Here is a 27,131-nt window from a genome sequence, read left to right as displayed (position 1 = left end):
AATATGAAAAAAAAAAACAATCGATGAGTGGAAAAAAATCGATAAACCAATTCCTTATGGGATTTCCCAATCAAATTGTCTGCAAAATTTCAGCCAAAAGTTTATCAATTTCAACAGATTTCACTCAGATTTGACGTTGCTGTTAGTTTGCTTTGAAATAAAGAGCTTGATTAGCTTAATAATCCTAACTAAATCCCGAGCAAAGCCGAGCTATACTGCTAGTCTCAAATATAGGAAAAACACATTAAAAAGTCATAATGCAAAAATCAACTTACACATCTCTTTTAAATTTAAAAACCCTGCTGTTAATATCTTCTTGTTTTTCATCTTCTTTTGCTGGAGCTCTATGAAAGGAAAACAAAAAAATCCATGATGATATTTTAAACAAGTCAGACATATCTACAATAAAAAAATAACACAGTGAAGGTGTGTGGCCTAATGGTCAGGGTATTTGGCTCATGATCATGACATTGTGAGTTCAATTCCTGGACCAGATAATGCATTGTGTCTTTGAGCAAGGTACTTGGTTTCATGTAGCTCAAGTCTACTCAACTGTAAATGAGTACTAGCTGAGTACTTACGGCAGAGGGAAGAATATCAATGTGGCAGTGACCGTGGTCAGATGCAAAAAGGGCTAGCAATCGACCAACAGTCACTGGAGAAGAGAAGAGAAATAAAAAGAGGAACAAAGGAATTAAGGAGGGGGAGAAGAGAGAGAGAGAATGTGTAGAAGTAGATAGACGGAAGAATCAAGGAGAGGTGAGAAAAAAAAGAGAGACTACTAGCCCTTTTTGCGTCTGACCACAGTCATTCGTGCGTTTGTACTGATTTTAAGGTTTTAGGGTTAGAGTTGTCATAAATAACAGTGACAAACAAAATATACATCGCTGGAAGTTCTTGTTGACAAACAACAGCAGTAATTTTATTCAGCTGAATACACGTCATTGATTGGTTGAAATTACCGAAATACGAGAACTTTAACGTGAAATAATTTCATAAATATAAGTTTTTTCTCAAAAATGCTAAGAGTAAAAGATGTTTTATATGACACATTCTACCAGTGTCCAAAGTTTGAAAGTGCTTAGTTACAAAAAATTATTTTTTAAATCTGTAGGTCAAAAGGTAAAGATCCGTTTTTTCTTCTATACTCACTCAAATTTCGCATTAATCACTATGATAGGTTTGCGGTCCTTCATCTTCTGAGTGTTTAATTCCTCTAAGGATTTAAATTGTGCATTCAGTTTCAGTCGACCAGCATAAAAAAAGCCATCGGTAATTATATTAGTAGGAGCTGTGGATTAAAATTCAAATGGTAAAATAAATATATTTTCAGTTTCCAATTTTTATTTGTCTAAATGTGTTTTTGTAAGTCAAGGTTTGCATATTATCTCCAACATTAGAAACCAGTCTTTGTTGACATTACTTCAGACATGAAACTGGGATTAACAAAATAATGATAACCATGTTTGATGGCATGAAAGACACTGGAGTATATTAAATGCAATCCAATTTCAGCAGGGCATATTCTGTAACAAGTGAGCACCGTGGACAAAATTAGCTTACAGGAGACCCAACTTCACATGCATGACCTACAGTAATTTTTTTAAAACATTTTTTGAGAAAACAAAAAAGGAAAGCGCATCTAATATGCAATCAAATACAGCATGTATCAAATAATAAATAAATTTTTCTAGGGATTATATTAACCCTTTCGATACCAACCCAGCTGAAACCGCCTCTGGATCTGTAGTAAAAATGTCTTGTTTTCAAAAGTTCTGAATTAAAATCTTCCACCAAACCTTAGTACAATCTATGTTCCTAACACTAGCTTAATGATAACTAAGTTATTTTACTAAATTCTTTGTTGTATTTAAAATTAATTGAAAGAAGCACAGAGCATCACAAAATAAATACGATAACGAAAGGGTTAAATCTTTCAACTGAGAAAGGTTAACTGACACTACATGTCCTACTATCAACTGTGATATAATATTATCATGTTCTCAAGCCTTCATATTCCCCTACTATACTGATCTTGACTTAGACTTTTCATGGACTGCCAGAGTTCACCAATCTGGTACCTGCTTCCCAGTTTTTACAAATTGAATCCTTCTGACACAACCTTCCTGAGTTTGCCTCCTGTTCTATGATACAAACTTTCATATTTTAAAAGGGTCTAAATTAAAATCTTCCATTAAAATATGTTTCAAACACAAGTTTGATCATGTCAGTGTAATTTACTAAATTCTTCATTGTTCTCAACATCACTGAGGCAAAGGCAATAGGTGCAACTGTGGCTATGTGGTCGAGAGGTTTTCTTCCCAACCACAGGATTTTAAGTTTGTCTTATTGCATGGCATCTTGGACAAGTGTCCTCTATTTGAGCCCTGGTCCAACCAGAGCTTAGTGAGTGGGTTTGGCAAATGGAAACTGAAAGAAATTCATCATATAATTATGTATGCTTGTGTGTGTGTGTTTCCTTGTCTTGACATCACATGACAGTTGTAAATAAATGTCACTGTCATACAAGCCATGTTATTCCTTTCCAAAATTCTGCAAAAACATGTTTGGCCATAGGGAAGTATTACCTTGCTTGGAAACAGAAGAGGGCTAGTAACAGCAAGGGCATCTAGTCATAAAAAGAAGCTGACTTAATAAACTTCAACCCTGACAAATAGGGAAAAGTGAGCATTAAAACGATGTTGAAGAAAGGTAATATATTTCAATAGAAATATAGTTACAAAAGGGTCGAGTAGATGAGAGACATCGGTAATGTTATATAGGTAGAATTATTGTAATTTTACTTTATTCTAATTCCATGATGCTTATACAAAATGAATATGAATCTTCAAAATTGAAAGTAGCTATTAAATTAAAAGTAGATTTCTTTTTCTTTTATCTTTACTTTCACTTATTTCAGTCACTGGACACAGAATGTGCATCATTAGCCAGCTGAAGGAGATGTCTTCCTGGGGCTATAAATGCCAGTAGCACTGTCCTGTATGGGATGCCACACTTGGTTGGCAATTATATATATATATATATATATATATAGAGAGAGAGAGAGAGAGAGCAATAAGAAAATGAAGGGGATCAATAGGTGGTTCATCAACTTTCCCAATTTATATTCCTGTATGTTATATTTTAATAATTACTGGTATCTTTATATATTAATATATTTTATATGTAAAGCATAATATGTTATACATGTATGTATATTCTTGTAATTGTCATTTTAGTAAATATATAAATAAATAAGTTGACATAATATAATGTCTAAAAAGTTGATGAACCACCTATTGATCCCCTCCATTTTCTTATTGCTCTATGAATTAATGGTAAAATATCTCTTTACTTTCACCCATTTAGTACAGTCGGTAATGTAATTGCAATGCAATAAAAAACACTTGTGTATTAATAATTGGGTATTCTACCAGCAGTATATTGGATAGATATTATTCCTTAGTTGGTTGGATTCACAGCCTCTAACTTTCTTGGAATGAAAATATATATATATATATATTGTTACTAATGTTTACAATGAAAGTCAATCTAAACATTATTTGCACAATTTATGAAGGTATGTGCATGATTTAGAAATAATTTTATCCAGCAACGTAGCAATGGGTTTGAATTAGTAATATATACAAAATTATCTAAAACAAATTTTTCATTTGTGTATTAGCAAAAATATATACCTCATCAAAAACAATGATACTATTTAAAAACTAATTAACTGCCAATGTAATATCATTGTATACAATCAACAGTGGTAAAAGTATATTCCTAATATTACCAACCATGTGAATGGTAACACTCTTGTTGGTACATAGCAACTAAGGAAGATAAAGAATGGAGACACACTACCAACTGTGAAACAAGATTTAATAATTTGCCAAAAGGGACAGTAATTGTAAAAGTGTGTGACTGCTGGTCTAGATGGTTGTTATCAGAAGAAAAAGTGTTTTCTCACAAAGGTAGCCACAAAACGAGAACTTTGCAGAAAGATTGTTGTCAAATAGACGTTCAAGAGCTGCTGCGGTGAATTGATTACGACGTGTTGGGTTCAAATTAATCTCCTGGAGTGTATTTAGGCCACTTTGAAAGAAATAAAATCATAAGACATTTATTTTAACAGAATATATAGACAATTTTAATATTTCAGAAATATCTATCAATATTATATAAAAAATAATAGATAATAAAAATTTTTCAGATTTTAATCAACTTTCTACACTTGCTAACCTATAACCAAGCAAAACTATTATCATTAAGATAATTGAAGGCTAACATAATTTGGTGAGTTGAAAATAATCTGTAATCTATTTGAATTATTAACTAATGACAGGGAGACAACTGCGCTGGTATTGTAATGTGACAAGAATGGATAAGGATAGCTGAGTAAAAAAGTGTTACACCCTAGAGGTTGATGGAACCTGTAGAAGAGATAGACCTAGGATGAGGTGGTGAAGCACGACCTTCGAAGATTAGGCCTCACCAAGGCAATGATTAGTGACTGAGACCTTTGGAAATATGCTGTGCTTGAGAAGACCCGGCAAGCCAAGTGAGGCCATAACCCATAGTCTATGCCAGTGGTGTAACCAGTCCACTTATGAATACCTTTCCTTCATTGGACACTAAACTCTGCTTGCGAAGACCTGTTGAGGCAAGTGAAATCGAAATCGAATTCGATGACAGCACCACATGACTGGCATCCATTCTAGTGGAGCACTAAGAGCACCATCCGAGCATGATCATTGCCAAGGCCGCTGACTGGCTCCTGTGCCGGTGGCATGTAAAAAGCACCATTCGAGCGTGATCATTGCCAGCATCGCCTTACTGGCACATAAAAAACAAAATTCGAGCAAGGTCGTTGCCAGTGTTGCTGGACTGGCTCCTGTGCAGGTGACACGTAAAAAACACCATTTGAGCGTGGCCATTGCCAGTACCACCTGTTAGTACCAATGTTATTACCGCTAGTAATAACATTGACTTAGGAAATACATGGAGATATATCATAAACTTACAATACTAACTACCAACTGCTTTGACCCCTGAGAAGTTTCCAGGGGTTTGCTAAGGCATTTTAGTAGAAGAAATTCATAAATATGCATGATGTGTGAATTACTTACCCACAAATACATATCTCATGAGCTGTTGCTTCATCTGCAGCACTTACGTAGATAGCCCATGCTGCATTTTTCACAACATCTTTATCTTCAGATTTCAGTAGTTTTACCACTGGTTCAATGCCATTTGCATTTCTCAACTGATTCAGTGAGAAGTTAGATGTGAAAGAGTGAAAAAAAATATTAGAGAAAAATTAATAAAAACTGAACCAAACCTTTTCAAATATTTCAAACAACAAAAGTAATTTTTCTAAATCAGATTTACTTTATTATTATTATTATTTTACATAGAAGGCAGCAAGCTGGCAGAATCTGTGGGATGACGTCAGCAGCTGGGTGCGTTGACCGGAAGTTGGGGCAACCGGAAGGGGCAGCTGTGAGGCGTGCGCAGGGAGCGGGGATTTCGGCCTTTCCAACGAGGGTCATCGAGGTGTTAAGACGTATGAAGACGTTGCTAAGGTTGGGTGAAGCAGCTGCTATCTTTAGCGTTCGGGTCGGGGCTGTGACGAAGGATCCGTTACCACTGAAGGGTCTCTATCAGAGCGAAGAGAAGGTAGGTGCCTTTATATATCGACTATCTCGCACACACTACAGAATCATTAGCATGCTCGATGAAATGCCTTTCATCCTTTCGGGATCGATAAATTTAGTACCAGTGTCTGCTTTTGTATCACTCTTGGTGATACATCCAAAACAGAGGATATTCACAACAGGTTTTCAGTATTACAAATTCAAGAAAAAGTAGAAAAACAGAAAAACAATTGTTCTCTAATCATTATACTTACTTCATCTCTTGATAAAGGACTGCTTGCATAATTGGCAAGTGCCAACAACACCTGGCTCTGAGTTGCTTTATTGTTTCTGAAATATTTCAATTTAAAAATAGATTCATTATTTACATTTGACAGATACTTGTCCTCATCTTGCTTTTTGTTAACACTATGTTTCAGCTGATATACTTTCCAGCCTTCTTCAGGTGTCCTGGAGAAATTTCGAACCTCCTGGATTCTCATTCCTAAGGTAGTTGTTTTTGTTGTTGTTGTTGTTGTCGTTGTCGTCATTGTCGTCGTTGTTGTTATTAAGATTCCAATACCTTATGAGTATGGATTTACTTTGTATTTTACTAATAAGGTATTGGAATCTTACATATATACCATTCTACCTAAAAGATGGATCTACAAATTCAATATCCCTACATATCTCACATCTATTTTCTTTCCTCCACCTTTCTCTCTATTTTGTATCCTATCTAAATTAGTTATTACTTAACCATCCTCTCACACTGTCTCCGATGAAAGGATATAATTAATAAATATCCTGGAAACAGCTGTAAGACCTTCTATCTATAAATGTTCTAATATCTACACAGACTTGGTTTTTTTTATCTCATTACGAAAAAACATTCTTATATACACATGCTGACCAACGTTGAACCCCTTATTCGCAAAATTACCGAACCTGGAACTTAACTATGGTATGTCTATAGCACTTACTCTTTCTTTTACTCTTTTACTTGTTTCAGTCATTTGACTGCGGCCATGCTGGAGCACCGCCTTTAGTCGAGCAAATCGACCCCGGGTCTTATTTTTTGTAAGCCCAGTACTTATTCTATCGGTCTCTTTTGCCGAACCGCTAAGTGACGGGGACGTAAACACACCAGCATCGGTTGTCAAGCAATGCTAGAGGGACAAACGCAGACACACAAACACATACATATATATATACATATATACGACAGGCTTCTTTCAGTTTCCGTCTACCAAATCCACTCACAAGGCATTAGTCGGCCCGGGGCTATAGCAGAAGACACTTGCCCAAGATGCCACGCAGTGGGACTGAACCCGGAACCATGTGGTTGGTTAGCAAGCTACTTACCACACAGCCACTCCTGCGCCTATTCAGCATTACCTGACACCTATACTTATTCAGCATTACCTGACACCTTTGGGTCTCAATGACACCATTACCTCGTATAAATAATATATGTATTCCTCACAATCAGTTTTGGAAGTTACAGCACATCATGTCCTTGAAATGAGAAAAAAACAACAACCCCAATATATCTACTTTTAGGTTTACGAAGTCGAGACAAATATCACCAGCTGACCGGTGTCTGCTACTCTAGGCCGATGAAGGACAACGATCCTGAAACACGTGTCCCTAGATGCAGCTTCGGCAGCCGGGGGTGTTTGTCTCCCCTTCGTATATGTATATAAGGACACAGGGAAAAATGTGTCAAAGCCATCAGGAGGCGTTCGATGCTTCCTAGGGCTATACAGCGGTGGTGTACCCCCTACTGTCACGTTCTTGTTAGATTGACAGTATACAACCATTCTAATAATTAATTTGTTTTAAAGAAATACTTACACAAACCTAAGAGCCTTCACAAGGGCACTAACAACACCTTTTTGCTTGACATCCTGTCGAAGAGATTCATGGAGAGCAAGGTTAGTGAGAACAGCGGCAGCATTGGACACAGCACTTTCATTGCTGTCTTCCAGCAGATGAATCAGTGGACCAATTCCATGGGATTTTGAAACTTCCCTAGAATTTCAAAATAGAAATTTAAAACATAAATTTCAGTAATAATTATATACACATATACAGGCACAGGTATGACTGTGTGGTTAACAAGCTTGCTTTGAAGTTGCATGGTTTCAGGTTCAGTCCCACTGCACAGCATCTAAGACAAGTGTTTTCTACAATAGCCCTGGACTGATCAATGCCTTGTAAATGAATTTGGTAGACAGAAATTGCGTATGTATGTATGTCTGTGTGTGTATGTGTATATGATGATGATCATCATCATCATCGTTTAACGTCCACTTTCCATGCTGGCATGGGTTGGACGATTTGACTGAGAACTGGTGAACCAGATGGCTGCACCAGGCTCCAATCTGCTCTAGCAGAGTTTCTACAGCTGGATACCCTTCAATTCTAATCCTTGTTTCCACACCTGACGTGTGTGTATGTGTTTTATGTTTGTCACATTCACCTACTGCTTAACAACCAGTGCTGGCTTGTTCACATCCCCATAACTTAGCAGTTCAGCAAAGGAAACTGATAAAACAAATATCCAGCTTAAAGTAGAATACTAGTGTCAGTTTGTTTGAGAAACCTTCAAGGCATTGCTCCTTTTTTTTTTTTCAATATGAACATTTGTCATACTATCACAACCATGATTATTCACAAGTTACACCAGTCACATCCTGATATATATGGTGTGTGTTGATTATGTACATTTTTGTATTTGTGATGTAATTCTATGGATGTATAATTCCATTACACCATTAATTGTTTTCAGTTTTTTAGTACTTGTAATATTTTTCTTTTATGACAAAAGTTGGACAAAAATTCTCTCATTGTTTTCAACAAATATATTTAAACTATATTTCAATATAAATTCTCTCTTTTTAAAAAATATTTTCATATATTTAAACATGAAAATTGTTTTTTCATAAAATATATTATAATTGAGTGCAAATATTCTCCAACTCCTTCACTCTCTCTTCCCTTCTTTCTCTCCCGCTCTCTCTCTTCAAAAATATATCTATTTATAGTTAGACATTTTATTATGCTTACATATAAAACACTCTTAACAATCATATTAGATATATTTACATGATAATTGAATTGAATGTAAGTAGTCATCTGTCAGTAAATATATTATTTTACATTTGGATACAAATTCTCCATCTTCAATAAATATCTTTATTTATATTATATTAGTGTTAGATATAAAAGCAATTCCGTCGATAAATATATTTATATTATATTTAGAGATAAATACTATCTCTTCAGTAAATATATTTATATTATTATATTTTGCAATAAGTTGTTCTGTTTTCCTAATAAAGATATTTATGATATATATTTGGAAATAAATGCTGTTTTTTCAATAAATAATTTTATATCATCAATTTGGGTATAAACATTGTCTGTTGCTTTTATAAATATTTTTACCCTATATGTTTGTGCATAGATATGGCATATCTCTTCTTTAAGTATATTTTTAATATACATTTAGTACAGGCAAGGCTGAAGCACAGGCAGTATTGAATGGTTAAGAAGTTCACTTCCCAACTAAGTGGTTTCAGGTTCAGACCCACTGTGCAGCACCAGGGGCAAGTGTCTTCTGTTATAGTGGCAACCAAAGTCTTGTGAACAGAGTGGATAGGGTTTGGTGAGCAGAAACTGAAAGAAGATCTGTGTGTGTGTGTGTGTGCTTGTATGTATGCTTATGTGTGTGTATAGTTGGAGTGGCTGCTTTTGGAAAGGGCATCCAGCTGTAGAAACCAAGCCCAAATCAGACTGGAGACTGTCTTACCAGTTCCAGTCAAACCATTTTACCCATGCCAGCATGGAAAATGGACGCTAAATGATGATGATGATGTGTGTGTGTTGTGTGTGTGTGTATATATATATATAATATATATATATATATATATATATATATATATTATATATATATATATATATAATATATATATATATATACAGTCCTTTCACACTTCATTCATTCCACTCTTCGTTCTTTCATTCCCCCTCTCTCACATTTCCTGGCCTTCTCTTCATGCTCACTTTCCCTCCTCTCTCATTTCACTATGTCCCTTTCATTTTTTTCTTGACCCTCCTTAATTCTTCTATGCCTCTGTCTCTAACTCTCTCTCTCTCTCTTCTCTCTCCACGTGACCAGTGTTCAGCCAAGGCTGACCTTTCTTTCTTGGTTCAACTACCATCCATGCAACATCTATATTCCTTCCTGTGCTAGTCAAATTTTATGTCCCTGCTTGTTAAATTTTATGTTCCTGCTTAATTTAATTTGTCCTTAGTCGAAAGACACCTGTTGTTATGTCCTGTTATTTGCATTTGTATTTGTGTAACATTTCTCCTTTTTTTCTGCCCTTGTTTTTGTATACATTTGCTACTTTCTTCCAGGGAATCTAATGCTCTTAGCTTAGCTTTTCCTGGGGCTGGCCAGATTGGAGCAATCTTGAGTATAACCAGCTGAAATTGCAAAGATAATCTGGAACTCAACTGAGGAAAGAAAACTCTGAATGACCCATCCTTGTTTTCTTTGTATCATCTATCTGGATGCTTTGCATTCTTGTCCCATTTTTGTATTTTATACATACATACATATATATATGTGTGTGTGTGTGTGTGTGGTGTGTGTGTGTGTATATATATATATAATATATATATATATACAGTCCTTTCACACTTCATTCATTCCACTCTTCGTTCTTTCATTCCCCCTCTCTCACATTTCCTGGCCTTCTCTTCATGCTCACTTTCCCTCCTCTCTCATGTCACTGTGTCCCTTTCATTTTTTCTTGCCCCTCCTTAATTCTTGTATGCCTCTGTCTCAAACTCTCTCTCTTCTCTCTCCATGTGACCAGTGTTCAGCCAAGCCTGACCTTTCTTTCTTGGTTCAACTACCATCCATGCAACATCTATATTCCTCCCTGTGCCAGTCAAATTTTATGTTCCTGCTTAATTTAATTTGTCCTTAGTCGAAAGACACCTGTTGTTATGTCCTGTTATTTGCATTTGTATTAACATATCTCCTTTTTTCTGCCCTTGTTTTTATATACATTTGCTACTTTCTTCTAAGGAATCTAATGCTCTTAGCTTAGCTTTTCCTTGGGGCTGGCCAGATTGGAGCAATTTCGAGTATAACCAGCTGAAATTGCAAAGATAATCTGGAACTCAACTGAGGAAAGAAAACTCTGAATGACCCATCCTTGTTTTCTTTGTATCATCTATCTGGATGCTTTGCATTCTTGTCCCATTTTTGTATTTTATACATACATACATATATATATGTGTGTGTGTGTGTGTGTGTGTGTGTGTGTGTGTGTAACTTTAGTTTGTATGGTGGTGACACATTTATAACTAACATATGATGTACAGAAAATACACACATGCTTAAAAGTATACATTATATGTATGTATGTATGTATGTATGTATGTGTATGTGTGTATGTATGTGTCTGTGTATTATGTATGTATGTATGTATGTATGTATGTATGTATGTATGTGTGTATTGTATGTATGTATGGATGGATGCATGCATGCATGCTTGAATGTATGTATGTGTGTAAAAAGACACTTGCCCAGAGTGCTGTGCATTAGGACTGAACCCAAAACACCATGTCTGCAGAGTGAACATGTTAGTCATACAGCTAAACCTTCTCCAACAGAGTGTTTCTAAAATCAAGTCCATTGGACTACATCATAGTAATCGAGTTCACAAAATTTTGCATCTTTAAAACTTAGGCTTCAAGAATTCAATTAAACAATGGAAATGAGAAAGATGGAGAAATACATACAAACAGCTGGATAAGTTAGCAGTTGTGAGGTACCGAAGAACGAGTGTAACAGCTTGTAAGGTTTCACCATTGTCGGAGCGTAGAAGACGTATGAGAGGCAGAAAACCCTCTGGGACAAAATAAATAAACAAATGAATAAAACAATGAGTAAATATACAAAACAACAAGTAAATGTAAAGTATTATAGCCATCTCAATATGGCTAACCACAAGGGTGGTGTTACTGTAGCTATTTAGCCCCAGGAGATCATTGTCTCCAGCTGGCTTTAGACACAATTTCTGTGCCCTTATGGTATTTGCAAAGGGAGGCCATCCCTTTGCAAATACCATAAGGGAAGAGAAATTGTGTCTAAAGCCAGCTGGAGACAATGATCTCCTGGGGCTAAATAGCTACAGTAACACCACCCTTTGTGGTTAGCCATATTGAGATGGCTATAATACTTTACATTGTCGAGCAATTACTGTTTACATCTCGTTCTGAGATTTAATAAAACAAATAAATTATATTCTTTATAATCAATTTAACTTGTACCACAACAACAGATAAAAATAAAATTTATTCTTCACATTAATAGTTCATATTTGATTGCTACAGCTTAGTAAATATTTGTATGCATGCATGCATGCACACATCCTGTATGTTGAAAAACCTATCTGGTCTTATGCAACCGAGGAGAGCAGTTTATTTCAAAATGATGTAATGCTTGCATTGATTGATTAAATGGAGTCACTTGAAATGACCATAATGCACTAATACCTGAACATCCTTGTTACTTATTTGCTTCTTATTCACCTAACTTCAAGCTGTGCTAACAATACTGGACTGACTTCGGGCCTCAACTTGAGTACCTAATTCAACTGAATCTTAATTATATATATATATATATATATACTAGCAGTATCGCCCGGCGTTGCTCGGGTTGTAAGGGAAATAACTATATAAGCATTTTTAGAGAGTTATAGCCAAAAAATAGCAAAAAAAATGCATTAAAAATTGAAAAAAAATTAAGGTAAATTTTTTTTAAATCGTTGACACATCGTAGATATTTTTAGAGAGTTACTTCCCTTATATAAAAGCGAAAAAAATGCATTAAAATGGAAAAATATGATGGTAAATTTTTTTTAAATCGTAGACTCATCGTAGACGCGCGCTAATACCCAGAAGGGCTCGATATGAATCACGACTATAAGATACCCGCTTTTGGTTAAACTGCACCGCAAAATGTGGGAGTAATTACGAATGTAAATCGAAGGGGACAGACACACAACTTCACTCTTATATAAAGATGCTTTTTTTTTTCAGTCATAGAGTTAGATTTATGAAGGTCTTCAGTAGAAAATCCTTCGAATTCTGACTCGCTGCTTGATATAATGAAATTGTATCCATTTTTGTCAGAATTACAAATTTTGAAAACACAATAGGAACAAATTTCGGAAAAAAATCTCCCATAATTCACGGAATTAAAATTACACTTCAATTTTTGTACAAAACTGTATTTGAAATGTTTACGAAGTATAATACGTGTTTTCACGAATGTACTAAAGAGATTTACTCTGATATTCTCATTTAAATATGAATAGGTAAATTCGGGCGGTTTGGTAACGAAAGGGTTTATATAAGTGTCGTCTGTTTATACATAAACACTGTTTCATAGTTTCAGTTTAGTCTTCCTCAAATCACTGTCGCTAATTTACTCTCTTCCAAGAACATTTTCACTCACTGTTATCTGTTAGCTTCCCATACATTTTACTCATGTATCTATCAGCGTGATAGACAGAAACAAATATTACATTTACTTTCATTTTATTCGTTGCCCACTGTGTGTGTGCGTTTGCGTGTGGTGTAAACCAGACTAAGAAAAGCATTTGACACACACACCAGAATGTGAGTTTTCTGTAAATCTTGCTTAATTGGAGTTTAAATTTTAAAAACTGGACCTGGCATGACGCGATGCATTGTACTCTTAAAACTGCTAGGTAAATTGTAATTGAAGAAATCCTATATTGTAGATTTGTATAACTCCCAAAGGGAGGCAGATAAAATCTGCCTTTTATAATAAGAGATACTCATGCCAGCATGGAAGGCAGACATTAAACAACGATGATGATGATGATTATATATATATATATATATATATATATAGAGAGAGAGAGAGAGAGAGAGAGAGATTATGTCTATGCATTTGTTTTGCAAGATTCTTAATGTGAAAACCTGAGGTGAAACAGATATTGTTATACTTGGGGATGGTCATCTTTTGCCAATAAAATATGAAAATGGAAGAGGCAGGACAAGTGGAGACACATGGGACAGAGAATCACTAAAGAGGTCACAGAATATGCAACAAAAGAACTTTGGCAGACGAATAAACTAAAAATAATAATGATAATTTTTTTATGCTGAGAGTTGCTGAAGCATGGAACAAACTGCCGGCATCAGTTGTTAGTTGTCAGAGCACTGCATCCTTCAAAACTTCCATGCTTCCTGAGATTCGCCAACACTACACCTGATTTTCTCCCCTCCATACACACACAAGCATGTATCTGACTCATACATTGTTCGCTTTCCAGACATTTGTACATTACTGCATATACTTTATACACACTTTCTGACAAGTTGTGGTGCACCTGAGCACTGTATACAATAATTTCATCATCATTATTATTTTATAATAGAAATAAAGTGAAGACCGAATAAATAGTGCACATGTTTAATTGCCAAAAGATGACCATCCCCAGGTATAACAATATAATATCAAGATTGTTTTAACATTCACTTTTTCATGCTTACATGAGTGAGAGGGAATTTTGTGGTGCATTTTCTATGGCCACATATCCTTCCTGTCACAATCCTCACCTATTTTCAAATAAGGTAATGGTCTTCCATAACCAGACATACCTTCACAAAAGATGACCAAAGGATATCGTTTGCATGCCAGTAACATAAATTTACAACTATTACATGATGTCAAGGCAAGGAGACAGTAACACACCCATGATTGAACATATTTACACTACGGAAGATTGGAAGAGAAATACACCGCTTGTACATCTTGGCATTGCTTGATGGTTGTAGATGAACATCACCATCATACCTGCAGTGTACATTGTTACCAATCTTCAACAAAAACATGTCAAGCCAAGAGGAAATATTACTTTGCTTGGAGACAGGTGAGAGGTGGTGTCAGGAAAGGTATCCAACCATAGAATAATCTGCCTCAAAGAATTATATCTAAGCCGTGCGAGCATGGAAAAGTAGGTGATGATGATGATGACGATAATGATTATGAACAGTTTAAAATAAGAGATATTGTATTCTGGCATAAGAGTCAGACTCAGGTCGGTTGTAATTGAAAGGGTTAAAGAAGGCTGAAATACTATCTTAACAGGTGTAGTTACTTACCGCAATCTAACACTGCCTGACGACAAGTTAAATTTTCACACATGACAGCTAATGTGTTGGCAGCAGCTGCCTGAATAGAAGAGTTTTCATGAGACAACAGAGTAATCAACATTTTCTCTACCTCTAGTTCATGTAATATTTTACGACTCTCGGCTACAAATAAAAAAGAAATTCTGAATGAAGAAATGGTCATTCAAACAACTTATATTATAAATTCTTCATAAAATGAATTAGCCTTTTGATACCAACCTCCCTGAGACCACCTCTGATTCTCTAGGACAAATTTCCTGTTTACCTCTTTTGTTGCTATAGTTCTGTTGAAATGCACTACTTTGTTTCAATAAAATTTTGAAAATACACAAGAATTTGTATTTATTAAGCTAATGTTATGAACATAAATTAAAGGAAATTTTTATTGGAGGTTTTAATTTAGACCGTTTTAAAACAGGATGTTTATAACATAGAAGCAGGGGTGATTTCATGTGGATTTCTATGAGAAGTCTTAAAGTGGTCTAAGTTAAAATTTTTCATTAAAATTTCATGTTAATTTATGTTTCAAATATCAGATTAATAATGACAAAGTTACTTTTGTAAATTCTTCATTGAGTTTTTACATAATTTAAACAAAGAGGGTGTAATTCAAGAGAAATACAGTAACAAAAGAGTTTCAGGAGGTGAATAAGTGGCATCATTAGAAAGTTGAATAAAATGTCTCCGAGTATTTGTTCCAACTATGTAATGCTCAGAGTTCAAATTCCACCATGCCTTTCATCTTTTCAGGGTCAATATAAAAAGTACCAATCTAGCATAGTGAACTGGCACAACTGCTAGAGATTAGATTAAGATGTCTTGCTGTATATGTTCTGGCCCTTTCAGTTGTGATTGCCACACTTGCAGTGACACTGGTGCCATGTATCAATCAGCCCTCAAACATTGTCTTTTGGGGTTTTTTTCTTTTCCATTGGACAGCAATATTATCCCACTTTGAAGTAGAGATGAACCACTGGCTGGTCCTGATTCAAGAGTGTCTTTAGTGAAATCCATTCTGTTGCAAAATATTCAAGCCAGGTCTCCCATCTGAGGATAACTTTCTACTTTCACTCTACCATTTTTTTTTTGGGGGGGGGGGGGCTGAGAAAAAGATCTTGGACTATGTTCCTCTTCCTTTGACAGTAAGGGACTCCATCAGGCAAGGCTAACCATGTATGCACAGGATTAGGTAAGATATTTTAAGAAAGTCTGGCTTTCATATATATATATATATATATATATATATATATATATATATATATAGTTATGTATTTAGGAGTTGGTTGTAAATTTACTTATTGAATTTATTTACCGATACAGTTGTACATAGGGAAATGTGGTTGAAAGTTGTGGTTTCTTTGGTATGCTTGTTCCCAAACAACACTTATTTTAGTGCTGTTGACACCACTGGATTAAATGGTACTGCCCAGGTGTCAAGACCATAATGATATCTGTGGGGCAGCTGATGATGTATATGTGGAATAGCATTAAAACACACCCAGTAAGGGGTTCCAATATTAAAACTTATTTAATTCCTTCTGATTAATGCTGTGTTGTGCAAAAAGAATAGATATTATATTGCAACTAATACTCTAATCTGAACATTTTCAAAAGGCAATATATAAGTTCATGAAAAGTATAAAAAAAGAGAAATTACCATTTCTAGCAGCCCTGCCAATTGCCTTAGTAACAGCACATTTAACATCAGGCAAAAGAGGAAAAACTGTATCAACAGCTGGACTTGTAACTTCTTCTTCTTTCACAGATTTCACTATATCAAATATAAAACATTGTAAAAGAAATGTATAGAAAGTTGAAAAATCAATTAAAATGATACAATGATATCCAATCCTTCCTTTCTTAGGGGCAACGAGCTGGCAGAAACATTAGCGCACCAGGCAAAATGCTTAACAGTATTTCGTCTGTCGTTACGTTCTGAGTTCAAATTCCACCGAGGTCGACTTTGCCTTTCATCCTTTCGGGGTTGGTAAATAAAGTACCAGTTTTGCACTGGGGCCGATGTAATCGACCTAATCCATTTGTCTGTCCTTGTTTGTCCCCTCTATGTTTATCCCCTTGTGGGTAATAAAGAAACACAATCCTTCCTTTCCTGGATATTAACCCACTATCTGTTGTTGTGTTGGGTTTATAGAATAGTGATTGCATAGAATATGAGCTGTGGCGGGGGGGGGGTACATACGAGTGTGAGTGTATGTATACATGTGTGTGTGTGAATGCTATACTATATTAATGTGGAATGAATGGTTCATGTTGAGAAGAGCACCCAGCTATAGAAATCGTGCCAAAACAGACAATTGGAGCCTGGTACAGCTCTCCAGCTGAGCACCTCCTCTCATACTGTACAAACCATGCCTGCACGATAAATAGATGTTAAATGATGATGATGATACAGTCTGTGTGTGCATGTGTGCGATTGCGTTATATTGTGGAGTGAATGTGTAGAGTTTCTGCTGTGTATTGGTGCATATGTATGTGTTAAATTATATACACTGTGTATGCACATGTGCATATGTTATATTATAGTGGAAAGAATATATGCTATGTGTGTATGGTGGAATGAATATGTAGAAAATGTTCTCTATGTGCATGTGTGCAAGTTATATTATTATGAAATGACTATGTACAGCTCAGGTTCTCAAAGTGCCCCCCCCCCACCCGGTGGGCATTGAGATGGTCCAGGTGGGTGCTGGTACCTAAGGGGGCAGTGGTGGGGTGCAGTAGAGAAAAAGGAGGCATTGAGAGGAAGGCAGTGGATTGGGGGACGCTATGAATTTATTATAATATTATTATAGTATACAAATTATATGTTATATTAAATATCAAATGATTCATAGTATATATATAAATTGGTAAAATATAAAATATATATTTATACATAAAAATAGGGGTGGCGGCACTGGGGGTATTATGTGGCTATGAGGTGGGGGCAGTGGCTCAAAAAGTTTGAGAACTTTTGATGTTCAGTAGGACTGAACCTGAAACCATGTGGTTGGGAAGCAAACTTCTTAACCATGCAGCCATACCTGTACCTCCACACAGTGAAGTCTACACTTTCATTAAGGGTTAGTCATCAACACAGCTATGTACAATTCTCTTAGCTTTACTACTGTGTTTCTGTTAATGTACTTTTGCTCCATTCATTCACCATTCTGGCTTTACTCCTATCATTACCCTCTCTCTTATCACTTTCTTGATAAGAAGTTGCCTTAAGCATACAAGTCTTAGAAAACTGAGTATTTAATTTTCTCTTTCAAGGTATAAGGGAATCCTAGTTGTGCCAGTAACATGAATAAATGCTATCTTCATGCTTCACTTTAATCCAGGCTGCAGAATTTCTTAACATACACCTGATTTTCTCCCCTCCATACACACGCAAGCATGTATCTGACTCATACACTGTTCACTTCCCAGACATTTGTACATTACTGCATATGCTTTATATGCACTTTTGACAAGTTGTGGTGCACCTGAGCACTGTATACAATAATTTCATCATCATCATCATCATCACCACCACCACCACCACCACCACCACTACCACCACCATCATCATCATTATGAACTAAATAGACTAAACTGGCATTCTGTTGGTTACAGTGAGGGCTCCAGATGACCTGATCAACAGAACAGTCCGCTTATGAAATTTACGTGCAAGTGGCTGAGCACTCCACAAGCACGCGGACCCTTAATGACATTCTCAGGGAGATTCAGCATGACACAATGTGACAAGGCTGGCCCTTTGAAATATAGGTACCACTCATTTTTGCCAGCTGAATAGATTGGAGAAATGTGAAATAAAATGTCTTTCTCGAGGACACAACGCACCACTGAGAATTGAACTCCTGACCTTATGATCGTGATCCAAATACCCTAACCACTAAGCCACATTCCTTCACAATGAACTAAACATGCTACTGCAATATGCAGCTAAAAATAAAATGTAGAATAATTGTATAAATCTCTCTATATATAGAAAACTGAAGTTGTCTGTGTGTGGCAGGTTTGGTAGCCTTCAACTAACACTATCTCCTCCAAGACTCTGCAGCACAAGTTGACCAAAATTGAGAGTGTGATAGAAGAAGGCTTGCTCTTCCATAGAAGAAAAAATTCAAATCGGACCATGTTAATACCAAAAATTATTTACATCAAATAGGTGCATTTTTTTCTATGAAAATCCCTATTTTTTATGATTTTTTTACTACTGTGTCGCCATTTTTCAGTGTATTTCAACCAGAAAAATGTTCACTTAAAGAGAATAACAAGCTACATAATGCAAAATTTTTACTTTTCAAAAGTTTCAATTCTAAAGGGTCGAAACAAACTCAAGCAATGCTGGGCGATACTGCTAGTAAAATGATAAAACTAGTTACCTTCTTTACCCTTCTTTCCTGATTTAGATGACTTTTTGTCCCCTTTCTTTGGCTGTACTTCTTCTTCAGGTGGTGTTTGATCTGTAATTAAAGCAATAAGTTTCCGTAGTCCAAGTCCTTCTTTGAATGTCTGAAACCAAAAATAATTTTATTTTTACACATGAAACAAAAGTAATAATATAAAAATTTAGTTGATCGTATTTGGCTTAAATTTTATAGTTTTCATTAAAAAGAATTATAATTAGTAATTGAAGGGCAAAAGGTTTATCTGCACATGGCTATGTGGTTAAAAAACACTTGTTTCTCAACCATGCGGTCCCAGGTTCAATCCCCTTGCATGGCACCTTGAGCAAGTGCCCGATACTTTAGCTCTAGGCTAACTAAAGCCTTGTGAGTGAATTTGGTAGACAGAAACTGAAAGGAAACCTTTTATATAAATATATATGTTTATATGTACGTGTGTGTGTGTGTGTGTGTGTGTGTGTGGTGTGTGTGTGTGTGCGTGTGCGTGTGTGTGTGTGTGTAGTTTGTTCTTAGTGCTTACTCTTGGGCAGCACAGATTAGAGCCTCCATTTCCGGTTTTAAATCACTTTTAGTCATCCATAGCCATCTTTTTTTCTTTGTCTTATCTTCAACTATGAAATTGACCAAGCATACTTTTCTTTACCCACCTATTTTCAGTTTCATTCATTTTCAATTTCTTGTATAGTGCTTTATCTTTGCAATCTTTCATCCTACACAAGCCTGACCTTCTTACTTCTAGTAATAGTGGTTATGTGGTATTTTTTACATACCATGCTATGTTGTTTTCTTCTGCTCTAATGCTGTGTTCGCATCTAATAAGTCCTCTTCCCTCTCTTTTTTATGGTATATACAGTCTGTCTGTGTCACTTTTTGGGTGGAGTGACCCATATCTAGTTAGCAACTTCCTTGTCTTACTGTCTAAGCTGTTTAGTTCGGCTACTGTCTATGTGATTACCACTGCTCCATATCTAAGGAGTGAAACCACCCAGGTGTTGATAGCTACAATCTTATTCCATCTGTTTAATTTCGACTTAAGGATCAGTCTCAGTGTGTGTAGCAAATACTCCACCTTAAATTTTTCTGTAATTTCTTTCTCCAACAATTTATCCATTTCCAAAATCCCCAAGTGCTTATAGCCCATCTCTTCTATCTGCTTCATAACCTCCCCCGACGGTATCATTAGTCCGTCCATACATTTGATTTTGCCTTTCTTCAATAGTAACACACCACACTTTCTTAGTCCAAACTCCATTCTGGTATCAGCACTGAAAGTATACACCATATCAATGAGGGAACTGACTTGGGCTTCATCTTTACCATAAAGTTTGAGGTCATCCATGAATAACAAATGGTTGACTTTTTGTTGGCGGCTTTTGAATACATACCCTGCTTTTGCTTTCCTCAGAATCAATGTCAGTGGTATCAAGCACAGTACAAAGACCAGTGGGAACAGGCAATCCTCTTGGAAGATGCCCCTCCTAATTTCTTATTATTATTATTATTATTATTATTATATTATTATTATTATTATTATTATTATTATTATTATTATTATTAGTATTCAGTATTTTATTTTTATTTTTATAGCGTGCTTTCACTTCACTACCGAGCCTTGGGTATGTGCTGTGATTTGTTGTGATGCTCTGATGGTTATTGTATGGAAAGTGTTCTGCGTAGGATGTGTGCAGTGCCTAGTAGTGCAATTTTCTGTATGTTATATGTGTTTGTAAGTCCTGGTGTTTTTGTTATGTATTTGTCTGAATATTTTTTATCATGCCTAATGCACCTACTATGATAGGAATTGTTCTCTGTTTTCAGATTCCACATTCTAGTTACCTCTATTTCCAGGTCTTTGTATTTTGAGAGTTTCTCCATTTCTTTTAGAGACACGTTGTCATCAGCCGGTATTGATACATCAATTAGAAAGCATTTTTTTTCTTCCTGGTCTCTGACAACTATATCTGGTCTGTTGGCCTTAATTTCTCTATCTGTGTGTATCGGCATATCCCAGAGTATGGTTGCTTTCTCGTTTTCTGTGACCTTTTCTGGTGTGTGCCTATACCATCTTTTTTCTGTTGTTATCCCATAATGTTGGCATAGCTTCCAATGTATGTAGGTTCCAACTCTGTCATGTTGGAACCTACATACATTGGAAGCTATGCCAACATTATGGAATAACAACAGAAAAAAGATGGTATAGGCACACACCAGAAAAGGTCACAGAAAAATTATTATTATTATTATTATTATTATTATTATTATTATTATTATTATTATTAATGAATACATTCTCTGATTCAATTTTTGTATCATTTAATGTTTATATAAAGAAGAATGGTAAGAGGTTGTCTGTAAAATATAGGTAGGAGTAATGCAACTTTTGGAAAATGATGTAAGGATTTCACAACAAAATAACTTTCAAACTGAAATGTTTTTATATGACTCACTTCGACTGTTTCAATATCTTCCATCATATTTGATAAGACCATTACAGCCATAATGTGGAGGTCAGGCCAATCTGGATGACCAATTAAGAATATCATCTTATTTACAATATCCAGTTCCCTCAACATAATACGATTTTCGACTGGAAAATAAAAATGTAAAATTTTAGGAAATTGAACAAAATTTTTTCGACTGGAAAATAAAAATGTAAAATTTTAGGAAATTGAACAAAATTTTTTTTTTTTTTGTTATGCTAATACTTTTCCCACTGTTCCTGGCTCTGATACAAACTTCATGTTTGAAGTGATTTAAATTAAAAATTTTAAATCTTTCATCAAAATTTCATGTTAATTTATGTTCCAAAATACCAGTTTAATAATAATGAAGTTATTTCATTAAATTCTTCAAAATTCTTTCAAAATTAATCAAAAACAAAGACAGTGTATTTCAACAGCAATATGGTAACAAAAGGGTTAGACATTTCTAACTATTTTTCTATGTTAATTCTGCCTAACTAATCTCCCAGGTTTATGTAGCAGACATGTTATCAATTGGTCTCTATGGAATTACATAGAGAATATCTTTCCTAAAACAAGTCATTCTCTACATTCTTCATTCTTTAAGTAGTTTCTTTTGAAAAAAATTATCAACAAAAGCTCAACCCAGCAAGTCTCTCTTTCATATGAATAATGATAAATAAATAAATGTGCCCTTTTAAAGCCTAGCCAGGCTCATGGGCCCGGTTTCCCGGTTTCAATGGCGTATGTGTTCCATCACAGCGTTACTCATTTTTGCCAGCTGAGTGGACTGGAGCAATGTGAAATGAAGTGTTTTGCTCAAGAACACAACGTGTCGCCTGGTCCAGGAATTGAAACCACAATCTTACGATCATGGTGCTGACACCTTAACCACTAAGCCACGTACCTCCACTTTCATATGAATAGAAATATTAAATTGAATATAATGTTGGACTTGTGATTAATTTTGCACATTATTATTTTATTTATTTAGATCATTAAACTGTAGGTGTGTGTGGGAGGGTGGTACACACAAATGTGTGCGTGTACATTATGTATACATGTGTGTGTGTGTGTAGCATTTTTTCACTCATTACATGCCACAAAGCCTACACTTCTTATTTTAACTCTCTCTCTCTCTCTCTGTATCTCTCTCCCTATCTCTCTATACCAGGAGTCACCAAACTATGACCTGCAGGCTGGATCCAGCTGGTGAGGTCAATTCATCTGGCCCACCACCACTCTGTAGCTTTAGTGTAAGTACCTGCATTTGCCTCTGGTATGGCAGCAGTGTTTAGAACAACTTATGTCTGTGAGCAAACACTTTCAAATCTGAAGAGTGTGAAGTCAGCACATCAGACAAGGTTGACTGATGAACATTTGAAAGCAATTCTCATGATTCATCATCATCATCATTTAACATCTGCTTTCCATGCTAGCATGGGTTGGACGATTTGACTGGGGGCTAGTGAATCAGATAGCTGCACAAGGCTCCAATCTGATCTGGCAGAGTTTCTACAGCTGGATGCCCTTCCTAACGCCAACCACTCCGAGAGTGTAGTAGGTGCTTTTACGTGCCACCAGCACGAGGGCCAGTCAGGTGGTACTGGCAACAGCCATGCTCAAATGGTGTTTTTTACATGCCAACTGCACAGGAGCCAGTCCAGCACCACTGGCAACAACCTCGCTTGAATATTTTTTCACATGCCAGTAAGGTGACGCTGGTAACGATCATGCTCGTATGGTGCTTTTTACATGCCACCGGCATGGACAAAGCAAATATTGATTACATCTTAAAAGCTAAACAACAGTTTCACAATCTTTTTTGCTCGCTAATCTTTTTTGCTACTGAGTTTGTGAGTTTCAGATATGTGCGCATTAGGTGTGATATAACTATCTTATTACTTGCGTCACCTTCCTTGATATCCTTTTGGTAATTAAATATGTTGGTTGTCTTTATTTTATTGTGTATTCACTGTATTGTATTAAACAAAATAGTTATGTGACCCATGTTCCTCATTCTCTTAGTTGTCTGGCTTGCCATGAAAAAGTTTATTGACCCTTGCTCTATACGATATAAAGTGTTGACTAAAGAAATCAACCAACATTTCTTTCAGCCATTATTATATAGAGAATTATATATTAGGGTGGCAAGCTGGCAGAATCATTAGCATGCCAGGTGAAATGCTTAGCAGTATTTCATCTGACGTTACGTTATGAGTTCAAATTCCACCAAGGTCGACTTTGCCTTTCATCCTTTCGGGGTCAATTAAATAAGTACCAGTTATGCACTGGGGTCAATGTAATTGACTTAATCCCTTTATCTGTCCTTGTTTTTCCCCTCTATGTTTAGCCATTTGTGGGCAATAAAGAAATCATTATATAGAGAAGTTTAGTTTAATGTTACATTTACTTTACGTTTTAATTACTTTGATCTAATAAATTATTTCTAAGCAGTAATAAATAATATCTAACTCTGAATTAGATATAATGAAAATAACAAAATAATATTTTTTTTTTGTTTTTTCCAGATTTTTTAATAATAGAGTTCAATATAAAGGATTTTAACACAGACTGTCACTCACCATCATGGGAACATCTCTCCAACACCAATAGAGCTAGGCGCTGTATTATTGCATATTCTGATTTCAAAAGTTCAAGAACTGGAGGAAATCCATTCAATTCCTTCATCACTCGCTGACATTGGTAATTCTACAAGACAATATTTCACACCATTAAATATTACATCATCATCATCATCATCATCATTTAACGTCCGAGTTCCATACTGAATGGGCTGGATGGTTTGACAGGGTCTGGTGGGCCCAAAGTCTACATCATGCTCCAGTGTCTGCCCTGCCATGGTTTTTACAGATTGATACCCTTCCTAATGGCAACCACTTTACAGTGTGTACTAAGTGCTATTTTCATGCCACAAGCACTAGTGAGGCCATCATGTAGTCTACAAAACTATGAACCCTGAAGGGGCAACTTAACATTTTGAGACAAGGGCAAAAGGTGAGTAGAAGTATGAGAAAATGGGTCAGTAAATACCACAAATGAAAGTCCTAAGGAAGCATAACATTGAACACATTATTATCTCAATCCTTTATGTATTTGTTGTTGACTCTGCTTAAATAGACTTGAAGCACTGTGGATGAACAAGTGAAAAGATGTGAATGACATATGAATCCTGTACCTCTCAGATGAATCAAGCACCAATTTCATCTACAATCCCATCGTTGTATGTTGCACAATACATAAATTAGCAATATCATTAGCACACAAAGTTATTTATTGTGCAGATGTCTTTTGTCATTGTCTTATTTAAGACGTGCTGCCCACTTCACTGCTCACATATAATCTTTAAAGACTGCAACAATAGTCTTGAACAATGTATGTGAACAGTGGGATAGTTTTGCAAAGGTTAATATTCATTTGAGAAACAACTCTGTTTCAATGAAATCACATGGCCTAATAGTTAGGATGTTCAGCTCGTGATTATAAAGTCATGGTTTCAATTCTTGTACTGGGCAGTGCTTTGTGTCCTTGCATAAGATACTTTATTTATTATCACATGGCTCAGCTGTAAGTACCAACCAAGTATTGGTGCTGTCCTCTTTCCCTCCATCTGTTACATCCTGGGCGTACTACTGAGGCAAGGGTGATAAGGTTGAAAGGGTGTCTATGTCTGCTCATGATTACATAAGACCCCTAAGACAATTAGCGTAAACATGCTACATACTACCAAGTCATATTCCTTTATGAGTGAGGGCTAGCTCAACTTTTGTACAAATCTAATAAGAGACTGTACAGTCAGAGGGACACAAAAGTCATCAAAAAGGTGAAACAATTGACAAATACTTTCACTTTACAGATGACTACACCTGATGTCACCCCAAAAGAAAACAAACAGAACTCTAAAAAGAGCCACAGAGGTGGCCTCATTGTGGTTGTTCAACCTGATAAAAACAGCAGCCAAATCTCCTCAAACAACACCATACTGTCAATGGAACTGAACTCAAAACCCATGGTTGGGAAGTGAACTGCTTAACGCATTAAAGGCCAATGTCCTGTTTTCAGGGGAGAGACTTTAAATTTGATATAAATAATATTATAAAGACTTTTTTGTTTCTTTCATTATATACTTCATATTTACAATATTCTCTAAGTATAAATGAAAATAAGCAATATAAAATATAATCAAAGACACCTAAGTAGCTAAGTGATCATGTAATCAACCAGACTATCAGATGTTGTTATACATCACTGATCACAATGCGCTTTGTTTAGTTTTAGCTTTCAAACCATGCCACCCAGCTGGTCTTTAATAGGTTAACTTCACAGCCATACTTAAGTACAAATAATGCTTAATGATTCAAGGATGGATTGACTTTCATTGTTATTGATTTAGGATCTATACATAATGTTTTACTTACCAATACCAACTGGGATAAAGCTTCAACAGAATTCTTTTGGACATCAGGATCATGATGGCTAAGACAATGTATTAAAGGTTCAAAAGCTTGAGAATTCAACATTTCTACTTTGCTCACATATTCCGTTGATAAATAATTCAAACCCAAAGATGCAAATTCTAACACAACAGTTTCTTCTGCAGATGAAAAGATGACATAAATATGACATTAGTTTATTTTTTGTATAAAATATTCTTTTTTATATAAAATATCATTTCAATGTCTACTTTTCCATGCTTTCATTGAAAGCAGATTTTCTATGGTTGGACACACACACCACCACTACCATCATGTGGTGCGGCTTTTAAGTTAGTGTATATATATATATATCATCATCATCCTCATCATCGTTTAACGTCTACTTTCCATGCTAGCATGGGTTGGACGGTTCAACTGGGGTCTGGGAAGCCCGAAGGCTGCACCAGGCCAGTCAGATCTGGCAGTGTTTCTACAGCTGGATGCCCTTCCTAACGCCAACCACTCTGTGAGTGTAGTGGGTGCTTTTTATGTGCCACCCGCACAGGTGCCAGACGAGGCTGGCGAACATCCACGCTCGGATGGTGTTTTTTATGTGCCACCGACACAGGTGCCAGACGAGGCTGGTGAACGGCCACGCTCGGATGGTGTTTTTTTATGTGCCACGGACACAGGTGCCAGACGAGGCTGGCGAACGGCCACGCTCGGATGGAGTTTTTTACGTGCCACCGGCACGAAGGCCAGGAGAATCATCATCATCATCATCATCATCATCATCATTTAATGCCCACTTTCCATGCTAGCATGGGTTGGACAATTTGACTGAGGTCTGGCGAACCAGATGGCTGCATCAGGCTCCAAGCTGATCTGGCAGAGTTTCTACAGCTGGATGTCCTTCCTAACGCC

At 36.0% G+C, this 27,131-nt stretch overlaps 1 protein-coding gene across 3 annotated transcripts in view; it reads right to left on the bottom strand.

Moving 5' to 3' along the window:
* The window catches only part of LOC115218608 (armadillo repeat-containing protein 3-like), a 49,015-nt gene that overhangs the window by 9,887 nt on the left and 11,997 nt on the right, over positions 1–27,131 (bottom strand). For all 3 annotated transcript variants that reach the window (XM_036508399.1, XM_029788509.2, XM_036508400.1), the window contains 13 exons: positions 26,211–26,386; positions 24,357–24,483; positions 21,757–21,896; positions 19,286–19,415; positions 16,552–16,665; positions 14,865–15,017; positions 11,466–11,574; positions 7,497–7,673; positions 5,915–5,990; positions 5,133–5,269; positions 3,974–4,098; positions 1,153–1,291; positions 276–344 (listed from right to left, as the gene is read on the bottom strand). In XM_036508399.1, the coding sequence (XP_036364292.1) occupies positions 276–344; positions 1,153–1,291; positions 3,974–4,098; positions 5,133–5,269; positions 5,915–5,990; positions 7,497–7,673; positions 11,466–11,574; positions 14,865–15,017; positions 16,552–16,665; positions 19,286–19,415; positions 21,757–21,896; positions 24,357–24,483; positions 26,211–26,386 (1,672 nt within the window). The remainder of the gene's footprint in view (positions 1–275; positions 345–1,152; positions 1,292–3,973; positions 4,099–5,132; positions 5,270–5,914; positions 5,991–7,496; positions 7,674–11,465; positions 11,575–14,864; positions 15,018–16,551; positions 16,666–19,285; positions 19,416–21,756; positions 21,897–24,356; positions 24,484–26,210; positions 26,387–27,131) is intronic.

Source organism: Octopus sinensis, linkage group LG13 (genome assembly GCF_006345805.1).
Source record: "Octopus sinensis linkage group LG13, ASM634580v1, whole genome shotgun sequence".
Classification (NCBI taxonomy): Eukaryota; Metazoa; Mollusca; class Cephalopoda; order Octopoda; family Octopodidae; genus Octopus; species Octopus sinensis.
The sequence above is the reverse complement of the archived record's forward strand: the minus strand, read 5'-3'. Positions and strand labels throughout refer to the sequence as shown.